This window comes from Achroia grisella, unplaced genomic scaffold (genome assembly GCF_030625045.1).
Source record: "Achroia grisella isolate CSIRO2021 unplaced genomic scaffold, CSIRO_AGI_Agris_v1 utg146, whole genome shotgun sequence".
In the NCBI taxonomy this organism is placed as follows: Eukaryota; Metazoa; Arthropoda; class Insecta; order Lepidoptera; family Pyralidae; genus Achroia; species Achroia grisella.
In genome coordinates, this window is record NW_026712636.1 from 1,323,206 (window position 1) to 1,336,533 (window position 13,328).

The 13,328-nt window shown below is 33.4% G+C and overlaps 1 protein-coding gene across 1 annotated transcript in view; it reads left to right on the forward strand.

Annotated features, from left to right (window-relative positions):
* The window catches only part of LOC131855533 (uncharacterized), a 35,639-nt gene extending 22,357 nt beyond the window's left edge, over positions 1 to 13,282 (forward strand). The window contains exons 5-9 of the mRNA XM_059206808.1: positions 4,081 to 4,260; positions 9,719 to 9,829; positions 11,266 to 11,446; positions 12,059 to 12,270; positions 12,871 to 13,282. Of these exons, the coding sequence (XP_059062791.1) occupies positions 4,081 to 4,260; positions 9,719 to 9,829; positions 11,266 to 11,446; positions 12,059 to 12,270; positions 12,871 to 13,069 (883 nt within the window). The 3' untranslated portion in view covers positions 13,070 to 13,282. The remainder of the gene's footprint in view (positions 1 to 4,080; positions 4,261 to 9,718; positions 9,830 to 11,265; positions 11,447 to 12,058; positions 12,271 to 12,870) is intronic.
* The last annotated feature ends 46 nt before the right edge of the window (positions 13,283 to 13,328 follow it).

Genomic DNA, 13,328 nt, shown 5'->3' on the forward strand with positions numbered 1-13,328 from the left:
CTAAATAACAATAGGAAAATGTAAGGTGGGGTGACACAGTTTAGATACAGCAGTGCCTAGTAGACAATATTGAATTTGTCTTACTAGACATTATTAAATGCATTTATTATTTTATGTATCTAGGTGACTGTGTCCCATAGATATTCCCCCCTTGAGAGAAAAAAATATATATATATTACACACAAAAAAATTATAAAAGTTAATTATGAACAATATAAATTAATAATTTTTTTTTTTTTTTACAAATTAAATCTCACTGTAGGATAAGATGTGCGTCCATAACGTGTCACTTTCAAAGGTCGGCTGTCAGCTGTTGACGAGCGGTGTCCTGTTTCTGCCTCGCCAGCAATTGCTTCGTTGTTTATTATGAATGCTGGCTTGAGTCTATCTATTGACACATTTGTTTCTTTTTCGTCACGCTTGATTGTGAATACTTTTCCTTTGCGTTTGACAACCAAAAATGGTCCTTCGTATGGTGGTGTCAACGTTGGACGTAATCTGTCACATCTCAGGAAGACGTGTGAGCAATCCATTAAACGAGGATGTACAAAAATGTTTTTATTTGTACTCTCTCTCTGTGGGATGGCTGCAACTCGGCTAATATTATTTTTAATATCTTTTATGAAGTCAGCATACGTGATTTTCGGCTCATCATAGAAAAAATTTGCCGGTAACTTGATAGTAGTGCCATATACCAGTTCGGCGGCGCAGCAACCAGTATCTTGTCGATAACTTGAGCGTAGTCCGAATAGAACTGATGGCAATTCTTTTGTCCAATTTCTTGTGTTGGCTCTGGCTACTAATGCTGTTTTCATTGTTCTGTGTAATCTTTCCACTTTTGCATTAGATTGTGGATGGTACGGTGTAGTACGGATTTTCTCAATTCCCATCAACTTGGCGAGTCCTCTGAAAACGTCGGACTCGAATTGTCGTCCTTGGTCAGAGGTGATGTAGTCTGGACATCCAAAGCGGCAAATCCATCCCTCGTAGACAACTCTTGCAACAGTTTCTGCAGTTATATCTGCAACTGGAAAAGCTTCAGGCCATGAAGTGCATCTGTCGATTATAGTGATAATATATCGTTTATTTTGCGAAGTAGGTAATGGTCCTACGATGTCAATGTTTACATGTGAAAAACGCGTAGCAGGCAAATATTTACCAAGCGGTGAATTTGTATGTCTGTGCACTTTCGATTTCTGACATTGTAAACATGATTCACACCATTTATTTATATCTGTATTCATGTTTGTCCATATATAATTATTGCCAATTAATTTTCTTGTAGTTTTTTTACCAGGATGACTAAGATTATGGTAACTTTCGAAAATAGTTTTTCTGAAATCTGGCGGCAAGTAAGGACGTACTATTTCAGTGGAAATGTCACAATATATTTTTTTATTTGTATTTGGTACTTGAATTAATGACATACGTAATGATTTATTCTTTTTGAGTTGTTGTAACTCAATGTCATTCTGTTGACTTTTTTCTAAGTCGGATAAGTCGATAACGGTTGGAAGTGATATTGTTTCGATGACTCGTGATAATGCATCGGCAACCGTGTTATCGTGTCCGCTTACATGCTGTATATCTGTACTGAATTGTGATATGAAATCCAAGTATCTGATCCTTCTGGGTGACTCGTCCACCGAAGGTTTCTTCTCAAAAGCATGAGTTAGTGGTTTATGATCGGTGTATATTGTGAAAACACGACCTTCAATTAATCGTCTGAAGTGTTTTATTGCCATATATATTCCCAATAACTCCCTATCGTAGGTGGAGTATCTCGTTTGAGCTTCTGTTAACGATTTGGAGAAAAATGAAATTGGCTTCCATTCGTTTTTAATTTTTTGGTGAAGAACTGCGCCAACACATTTTAAGCTAGCGTCAGTCATCAATGCGATCCTTGCGTTCGACTCTGGAAACGTCATAGTTGTGACGTCACGCATGTCTTGTTTACATTGTAGAAATGCTTGTTCTGCTTCCGTATTCCATACGATAATTGTTTTATCGTTTTTCTTGCTATTTCTTAAAAATACATTGAGCGGAGCTTGATGCTTGGCAGCGTGTGGAATTAGGTGCCTATAAAAATTCACCATACCCAAATAACGACGTAAATCTTTGACTGTCGTGGGTTTAGGGTAATCGTCGATTGCTTTTATCACGTCGGGGTCACCACTGTTGCGGGTGAATAATAAGATGTTGCTGGTCGAGACGATGTATATTACTGATGATGATAAACTGACAATGTGTACATAGAAATAATGATCTTATATACTAAATAACAATAGGAAAATGTAAGGTGGGGTGACACAGTTTAGATACAGCAGTGCCTAGTAGACAATATTGAATTTGTCTTACTAGACATTATTAAATGCATTTATTATTTTATGTATCTAGGTGACTGTGTCCCATAGACATATTAATGTGGTTAGACAACTCTGTCAAAACTATTATTATTATTATACCAGTGAAGGATGATAAGATGAGCTTGAAGTCAGCTAGCCCATAGTGGTAAATTCACTATGAATTTATCACGAAGGCTTCCACGTGGTTCATTACTAGCAATGGGATAGACCACATTATTAATAATACCGAACTATTATTATTAATTTCATTTTATTATTAATATTTGCAGCAGAGTTGTCTAAGGATGTTATTATATTCTTAGACAACTCTGCTTAAACAAACAATATCAAATTCTGCTTGGGACTAAATAGCGCTATCAATACATGACAGTTACTATTACCATCTCTGTGTCCATGGTGCGGTTAATGACTAACTTTTTCATCAGTTTACAGTTTAGAATTCAATCTAAAAAAATAGCTCTATTTCAGGAAGTGTAATATTAGCCATATATAATACGATCAATATTAGCAGTCAATGGGTTTAATTACAAAACAATCGCTTTCTACTGTGTTCGAGATTAGTTTTGTATACAATAATCAGGTGGCAAACGCGGAAGAAATGTTTTGTTCGGTCACATTATTTCATCCAGCATTGCGTGAAGTTACAGTTTCCGTATTATATGGCTGCTTTGTGTAAAAGTGACGTTCCAAGGCCCATTTCAATTAGTCCTAATTTGAACAACAACGCTAACAATCTTGATGTAACGTGATAATTTATCTGTGGTACTATTTTGAGACTAATTTCGGTTGGTTAGTCATTTAAACTGATTATACATATAAATAGACTGCATCAATTTTGTGTTTAGTTCTGGTAGTAAGTTTTTTTATGACACTGTCGTGGCAATTAGGCATGCGATCCATCGGTTGGTAAACGGTTATCGTAGCTGATAAGGTTTGGCAACGTCCACCAACGTACTTTACACCCGCGCGATGCAGGTCATGATGCGTGTTGACTACACGTGAGTGTTGACCCTTAAGAAACCTAAACACTTCAAAACCTCTCTCGAAAGACGCCATATTTGTAGGTCTGTAGAGAAATTACAGTATATGAAATTATGACATCTTGATCCTCTGGAATGGCAAAACATGAGTGTCATAATGAGAGTCAAAGATTTTTTTAAACACAATACTGTTCATGTATATATGTATATAGACGACGGTTATCACTTACCATCAGGTGACTCATCAGGTTGTTAGCCAATGCTTGAGTATAAACTGTGGTGATAGACAAAAACAGTGTTGCATGTAGCATCTTCTTTACATGAGTTTAATGCACATGTAAGCCATTAAAAGTATATATATATTAAGGTAAATTTGTATTAAGGTATATATAGTATATATGTATCAGATAAATTAATAAACTGGATAAAGGAATATTTGTACTAACGTAAGGACGGAAATATTTCTTACTTGGTTCTCTCTGCTTAGTATTAATAGAACTATAATTAAAACTGGGAACAACTAATAGAAGTACTTTAAAATGGGTTTTTATATACATAATATACATAGAAAGATGCAAACAATCACATTTATGAATACATAATATGTTGACATCGTCTGAACAATCGAATTCGCGACCATCCGACGTAAGGCAGTGTGCTAAACCGTTAGACCACCGAGCCCGTCAATGTGAGTTATAGTACGATAATAAAATATAATGTTTTGAAATTTTTAGGCGGATAGCCAAAGAAGTAGGCGCTGGTGCTTTGCGAATGGACACTACATCAGCATACTCCGCTGCAGCGGCTGAGAGGCTGAACTACAAGAGCGTGTACGAAGTGCTGTATTCAGATTTGTCGTATGCACCAAAACCTCAAGCCCCCCACCTTGAAGCTAGAGTCTACGTAAAAGAACTGTAAAGTAAGTCTCCTATAATTTCAGGATAAGGAGCATGACATCATTTGTCTTCGACGGCCTCAATGGTTACCAGTTTAACACACCGCTTTACTTCCAATCATCACGGCTTCGATTCCTTACTCGGTAAATGTAAATGTAAGCTGGACTCCATTTTCCGCAATCAGCTTCTCATCTCGGCCGTTGTGGGTATAGAGCCAAGACTACTGGAGTAGCCAACCAAGCTCCACCCAAAAGAGCAGAAGTCTCCTGGTGTCTTCACAGCTCCATATAGCGACCTTCAACCAGGTTCAAGGATTTTAAATCCTTGAGTATGACTGTTTGTACCTATTGGTATTTGTATAAAATTGATGTGTATACAATAACAAAATATATTTAAACATTCTTATAAGTTTTCTAGTGCCCATAAAACAAGCTATGCTTATCTTGGGACTAGATGGAGCTGTGTGAATTATTATCTTAATCCACAAGAGTGATATCACGGGCGTCACAGTATAATGTGATTTTTGTAGTGCTGTTCATGTATATAGACTACGGTTACCATTTACCATTAGGTGAGCCGTCAGGTTGTTTGCCATTTCAAAAACAGAAAATAAAAATAATTGGGAGGCTTATACGACCATCGTAGTGCTCCGAGATTGCTAATGCCTTTCTGCATTGCCATTCGGGGTCTGGCGTCATGATGTTTTTGGTAAGTGTTGGGTAAGTAGTTGGTACAGTTGCCACTTACCATCAGACCTGACGGCAGTTTATAAAATTTCTTTTGTCACTAATAATATATCTTGTTTTACAGAGAACTACACAAATTCTCGAGAGGTCATATAAAATCTGGAGTACATAAGATATCAGAGATCTGTTGAAACTTCAAGATGTCGATTAGGTCAATTACTTGTGTGTTTTTGAAAGAAAGAAGACATTTTATTGCAAGATTAATAGAATGGACTACTTAGTTTATTCAACAACAATACAAAAATAAATGGCCATGAAAAGAGACCATAATTAAAAGACACAAATCATACAAATTGCTTCCGTTTTATAGGTCCTATAAGAGAATGCCGCTGGTATTAAGTAACATTAGAATTATGCTGCCTAATTCTATTATATGTATAAACATATTATATACATGTATATATGTTTAGAACTGTATACAATTCTAAACATATCACACAGCGCCATCTAGCTCAAAACTACTCAGTTGTTGTACTACGACGGAGACACACGGACAGACATATTTAAATATAATGTCTATGTATATTCGTATATATACATGTATATTGTAACCCAATAACACAAATGATTAACCGTTTTTAACAATTCATATAGTCAATTAATTTATCAGATACAGTAAAAAAAACAGCTTATTTTTTATGATCATATGATTTTTTGTCCAATGTCGAAACTTCAAGCACCTGTAATAATATAAAAAAATATAAGTACCTGATTATAACACAATACACAAAAAAATAATATTTCGTAGCGCCTATTAGAATGGAATAGCAATCACTCGTTCCTAAGCAAAGATGCTAATAAAACACAAAAGTTTAAAATTGTTTTGTCTTCAAAAATATTGTAATAATTATTATTTGTATATTATAAGTATAGTAAGGTAGCAAAGTACAATAAAATTACAAGAAAGTGTGTAATTTAATTTTTCCTATAATGTGATAATTAGTTTACGTAAGGTCATGCTAAATTTTGATGGGTAACAATCTATGGTAAATTCTACGGTTATTTAAAATCGTGTCAAGTTACTCATCAACATGAAATACTTACCTGTACCTGTTATGTCAATTTATATATTGTTTAAATCTTTGTGATATTGTATCGCTATCTAGATTACGACTATATATATATGTGTAATTAATTATTGGGGTTATAAATAAATGTTGTTAAGAAAGTGTGTTTCAATTAAGTACTTATATATAATTCTTCTCGGTTAAATGGAATTGTGCCACCGCCTACACGAACCATATACGCTGACGGGATACTAGGATAAAATGAGCATGAAGTCATGTTATAAAGGTAATAGTGGCGAATTTCAGGTGAATTCAGGCGAATTCCAGGAGCCAAGCAATGAGCCCAATATTTCCTATTACTGACTGAATTCATTATGCATTATGGATTGGCAAACAAACTAACAATGTCTATGAAAAAAGTCGCATAGTATAGTATAGTATAGACTAATATAGTCTCACCTACTTAACCGCGCCGAGCAATCTGGTCTGTAAACTGCTTCTTTTGTAGGGGAGATTGGGCAGTGAAATTAAAATACTAGAAGCATGATTACTTAGTCCTTTACAATGCCAACGCTTGAGTGACGGGTGTCACACTAATGCGAAGTCTGTAGTACTGTTTTAGAAGTATATAGTCGAAGGTTAATATTATTATTTATTCATTTGCTGTCAAAATGGCTAACCAAAGACCACGTAACTAATTATTATTCCACGTCTAAGTAAGTGTGAAAATTTGTAAAGATATTTGCTACTAGAACGAATTTCAATGAAATTTGGTACACCATTCATATATGCATATAGCATGATTTAGCTAACTTATTGATACATTTTTGTATTATTTTAAAATTATATTTGTGGACACATTCCTTTTTATTGGATTCTATAATATTATTGACATATCAATTCCATCTTTTAATTAAGAGTAATAATAGTATCATTGGACAATACAGACAACGCCATCTAGTCGCAAGATAAGCAGAGTTTGTGTTATGGGTACTAGACCACCGATAAAATGCTTAGATACATTTTTTTTGTAAATACATAATATAAAAAAGATCCAGACCGATACACACAAACACACTTATGAATACAAATGTTTATGCCGTGCGAGGAATCAAACCCGCGACTATCTGAAGTAAAGCGGTGTGCTGAACCACTAGACCACCGAAGCCGTTTATTATATCCTTATTTTCCTCAAAACCCTCACAAAATTGTTCACTCATCAGATACATTCGATACCTCCGCTAAATTATACGTGAGCAAAGTCGCGTTATGCAACTATTGAAAACTAAATGTCAGATTAATCTTAAAAACATATATTTATATATATATATATATATATTACTACAGACATTTGCTGTAAAAAATGGCCAACCAAATAACCTGTCGGTACCTACCTAATTATTATTCCGATATAAAATTCAAATAGACAAGTACATACATATTAGTATAAGTATGGATCATTCAGAACTTATTGAAAAACAAGTCACGAGCTTGTATATATCTAAGTACAATTGTACTTATGCAAAGATAAATATATCTGTACATAGAGAACAATATGAAGTGTAACAGTTAAGGAGACGCAACCTCTACTATACAGAGATAGTTATATTCTGATGATGATTCATGATGGCTGATCGAAGAGTGACCCGATACCAGCCATCATGACTTTTTTCCAAGTTGTCTTCGGAGGACATGTGTAATACCATAATATGCACTTTATGAATTTAGAATGTTAACAGACAAAAAAAAAGGATATTTTGAAGGTGAACTACACAATTTTTTTTTTGCTATTCGTCATTATTGACGAGACTGAACCCACAATTTTAATTCTGAAACTAACAATAATCAATGATTCACAAGAGAGCATCCTCATTAATGCCGAATAAATTCAAAGTAGCATTCAGCGTATTTGCCGTTAGTTTTTTTGGTACACTGAAGATATATTATAAAAGAATATTTGGGAACGTAGCTGCTATTATGGGCTCTTACTACCAAAGACTTAGACCAAATAAGAAGTTTGCGGGAGAAAAAGGACGCGGAAAACTGCGAGCTGGAATGTTGTTTGATCCAGTTGTGACTTGGACTCTGAAGTATTGTAAATCTGCTCAGAAAGCTGCTGTTGCGATAGCTGAACCTATCTTACCTTACATACCTTTTCTGCGTTTAAAGAAAAGGGATTCAAACTGCTCGAATATCTGCCCTATTTGCTGGATATAGTCCCAGTGACTTGACAGTGATATAAGAGGTATGATATGACCACACTTTGTACCTAACTACAATATTTCTTTTCAACTGACTTCTTAAAATATTCTTAAAATTTAGATCCAATTATTTATACCCCTATCTATTAAAAGATATCTTTGTCACATTGAAACAAAGTTTAAATTATTAACCGAAAAATATATTTTATTTTGGTATAATTTATAAAAAAAAAATTTTTTTTTGTGAAATATAATAATCCCAAATCTAGCACGTTGTTCAATTTGTAACAAGCAGATCGCACCTTAACACCTCTTAATCTAATCAACGATATACCATCAAGTCGGCAACTTCTACTATATTTATCTTTTCAGTTATCAATAAATCACTATCATTTTATGTATTAAATAATAAAAATAAAAAAACTTATCAATTACTGATTGCTGTCGCCTTAAACACATTTTTTTATCTTTCACCGTTATACTATGCTAATGTTGAGCGTGCAATGGGGCTTAAAGATTAGTTGTGGTTTGCGCGCGAAACGTTCAAAACACTTGTTACTCTATTGATTTGTTTATGGTTATCTATTCAAAGTAAAATAAACTATGTAATTGTAGACCTAAGATTTAAATTCATGACAGATGATAATGTGAGTACACAAATATTTTACTTCAGATTCTTGATAAGTCTATTAAATCGAAATTACGTAGATTGCATTAATAATAATTGGTTGTGCATACCTGTTTTGTTTGTGCATATTTATGTATGTCTAGTTCTAAAGATACCTACATAGCAATATCGTTTTAAATCACAGTGATTTTATAAAAAAAAATCATAATAGTTTTTTTTTATTAAAGCAATATTTTGGAGGGTTTTTCGACCCCATAATGACTATTTTCTGAAATATTACTACTTAATTTTTTTTTGTATCTATTATATATATTATTCTATCTATATTTCAGGAAGAAAATATATTAACAGGCATAAATAGAGTATAAAAATATGTTAAAAATTTCTGAATTTAACTCTCTTAATATGGTTAGGATGTTATATACCCCCTACGCTATTTAAAAATTTGTTCAATTGGAGATGTTTATAAAAATAAAACATAACATAATAAAAATAAAATATTTACGTCTATGTATATTTTAGTCATATTTTACGAGATTTAGACAATGCGGTTTCAGAAGAGCTTCCTCCACGTATACTTAAATTGTAGAATAAACTACTTGCCAAGGTTTTCTCATGAGACTACAGCATGGGGTTTTTCAAGAAAGGTATATTAAAGTTTCTTAAGTATCGGCAACGCGCACGTGGCACCCCTGGTATATCAGACCTCCATAGGCTACGGTAACCATTTACCATCAGATGAGCCGTATGCTTGTTTGCCACCATCGTAGTATAAAAAAAAGTTTCTACACTTTACATTAAATATACGAAACAATGGAAAATTAATTAAATGTATCACATAATTATAACATATTAATTATATGTTACAGTACTGAATCTATGAATAACTTTATAATCACCTATTGTTCCTGCCGAGACTCGAACTTGGACAATGGCGCAACCGACCTACACCGTGGAACCGGTATGCGCAGACGACGTACAAAATGTTATGAAACTTCTTAAAAAGTAAGTAGATATTAATATTATTTCCATAATGTTACAAATATGAAAGATTTGTTTTTTATTCATAATGGATCTCATCTTATCTTATTCCCTTTACATCTATCCCAGAATTTAAGATCGGTACCTACGTAAGTTATCTGCTTCCGCCGGTTCTCTTCCCTCTCCTCGGTCATATCTGAGTTTACTCTCCTTTTATATATTCATAGATCTAGTACAATACTGAAATGAATACGATACTGAAATTAAATGAAATATAATATGAATAAATACCTATTACCTATATAATAATATATTATTATATGACGGTCCAGCGGTTTAGCACACCGCTTCACTTCCTCGCGGGTTCGATTCCTCGCACGGTGCAAACATTTATATTCATTAGTAGGATTGTTCGTATAGTCTGGGTATTTTCTATGTATATTATGTATGTATTTACAAAAAAAGAAAAATATCTAAGTATTTATATCAGTTGTCTAGTACCTATAACACAAGCTCTGTTTACCGTGAGACTAGATGGTGCTGTGTTAAATGTCCAGGGTTATTTATTCTTATTATTATTCAAAAATGCTCATATGAAGTTTAATTAAAAAATATTATTTCTAATTCTATAAAACATTGTGTTAATTGCTCTGTGATTGGGACCAAAGCGGAGCACAATGGATGACCTAACATGTGGAACGCATCTGCCAGAAAGATCTGGTCACATCTGCAAATTCATTGTGACGAATGTAGTTTTTTTTATGACAACCAGATGGCGTGAACGAAACAAATACTGTGTAAATCCTAATTTACAAAAAGTACTAATAATAATAACAAAGGACAATTTACACAGAGCAGTTTCGTTCCTTAGTAAGCTTATTTTACACTATTAAACAACTGATAGAACTAGATACTTATGTATATTTTTTGATATTAAGAACATTAAGAATTTCATAATGTTAAAAACGTTATGAAAGCTTATTATTGTCAAAGACTATAAACAAAATAGATATATATTTCTGTAGGTATATATGTGTATGTATGTTTCAAACCCACAGTAACGCGGTATTTTTATTTATTTAATATATAATAATTGATTACTATAAAAATACTATATTTCTGTACTCTTTCAACTAAATTATTCAAAAACGCAACAAGCAAGTTTCTTGCTCGGTCTTCTTCTCACGAGGCAGCTATTCAAATGAGCAATAGATTAAAGAAAATAAGCGATGACTATTCAAAAGTACTACGAATATACGAAACGAAAAGTACTAGAATAGAAAATTATTTATTCAAACAAACTTACATAGTTTGTTTGAATAAATAATTTTCTATTCTATTCTTTATCCATATAAACTTTACTGTACCAATTTTTATACTACTCAATCGGTATGATTTTAGTAAAAAGGGATATAAAGTTTTCCCTTCACGTATTAATATTAAGATATTAATTGTTCCAGAACATTCTACATAGACGAGCCACTAAATGAAACCGTTGAATTGTGCGATACCGATGGTATTTGTGCTGAGTTGGACGAGTATTGTACACACTCACTGCTTGAAGGACTGTCCTTTAAAGCCATAGATAATGAACACAACATAGTGGGTGTAATAATAAATGGCATTAGTCCTCTAAAAGAGGTAACAAAATATTTTATATTATGAATTCACACTGCGAAATCAAGGATGAGATTTAACAGATAACCCTTAAAATATATACATACAAGGTTCTGCGTAAAGGGTGTACCTAATAATAATAGAACTTTATAAATGTGCTAAACAAAAGACGGCTTAATCAAGCTGAAACCCAGTAAATGTTCATGAAACTGAATAACCTTCCTCAAAACCAAAGTGGAAAACAGAAAAAAAAATTATATCAATATACCTACATTATGTTTAAGTCTAAGTTTAAGGTTAAGTCAAATGAATTTTCCAGATTTCCACTTTGTGTACTGGTGAAAATAACAAAGTTTCATCAATATTCTACATACGTTTTAGCTTCATTGCCCTTTTGGGCTACTTCTTACCACTATTCGTCCATCGAGCCGGATTATCTTTTGGTTGTAAACGCATAATTTTACCCGTTATGCAGAAAGAATATTGATTTTACAATAAGTGCATACCTACCTACCTAGTGTATACTTAAGTTGAGTTCACATAACATAAGTAGAGTTTCATGCTAGTTTTTAATTGAAGCATCTAGTTATGTCAGTCACTCAGCTAATATGACATTTTTTTTATTTTTAATTCTAGGACGACAATGGTAATGATTTACTGAGCCAAGCACAAAGGTGTCAGAATAAGAAATTTCAGAAAATCTTACACATTCTCGCCCTTCGGGAACAGTCCGCGAGACTTTGGGAGAAGTTTCCAGAAGAACAGCGGCTGGTGGAAGTGAAAGTGGTGGCTACAGACCAGAACTGGAGAAAACGGGGAATAATGACCGCTTTAGTAAAAGAAACCGAGTGAGTATAATGGAATTTTTTGTACCGCTGTTGAAATTCCTATGGCGCTGCCCGCACTCAAATAGACCAGCAGTTTTGTACACCGCCTTATTACTTAGTAGCAGGTTCGATTCCTAGCATTATGTAAACATTTGTGTATACGAGTATGATTTTTGTATTGGTCTGGATGTTATCTATGTATATTATGTATGTTACAAAAAATATACTTAAGTATATGTAACAGTTGCCATCCATAATTCAAGCTCTGCTTAGTGGGACTAGTGGGATTAGATGGCGTAGATTAGATAGCGTTGTGTGAATTCTGGAGGTTCATATAGATATATACTATAATGAATAAATATAGCCTATACTATACGCTTAACTTTTCCAATTGAAACAGCCTTGACGATCATATTTTAATAGAAAGGTCAAAATTAAAATAGGTTTTTTGAAAACAAAAATATTTATAGTTACGTTACGCAATATCCTGGCCATTTGGTTTATACCAATCGAATATAACTTATTAATCATAGCTATTTTAAATTGAGAACAGTCCACAAAATCATGTTTTTTTTACATATTTTATTTCAATAAAAAAATATGATAAATTATCTTTTACAGACGGGTCACAGAACAGAAAGGAATCAGATTAATCCGCATGGACACGTCAAGTGCCTACTCGGCGATGTCCGCAGAGAGGCTCGGCTTCACGTGTGTTTACCAAGTGCTCTATTCCGAACTAAAACTGGACGGGAAGCCTCTTATTGTGCCTAAATCGCCACATTTATATGACAAAGTTTTCATTAAAAAAATATTTTGACTGGTAAAGATTACCATAAATATCTAATACCTTTATAGAGACTAAAACTGGACAGGCAGCCTTTTATTGTGTCTAAATCGCCTAATGACATGACAAAATTTTCGTTAAATAAATATTTTGACTGGTTAACGATTACCGACTACACAAGCTCTGTTTACCGTGGAACTAGATGGCGCTGTGTTAATTGATCAGGGTTATTTATTTATATATATTAATTGATTTTAACTGTTACTAAATAAAATAACCTGTTTTACTCCAT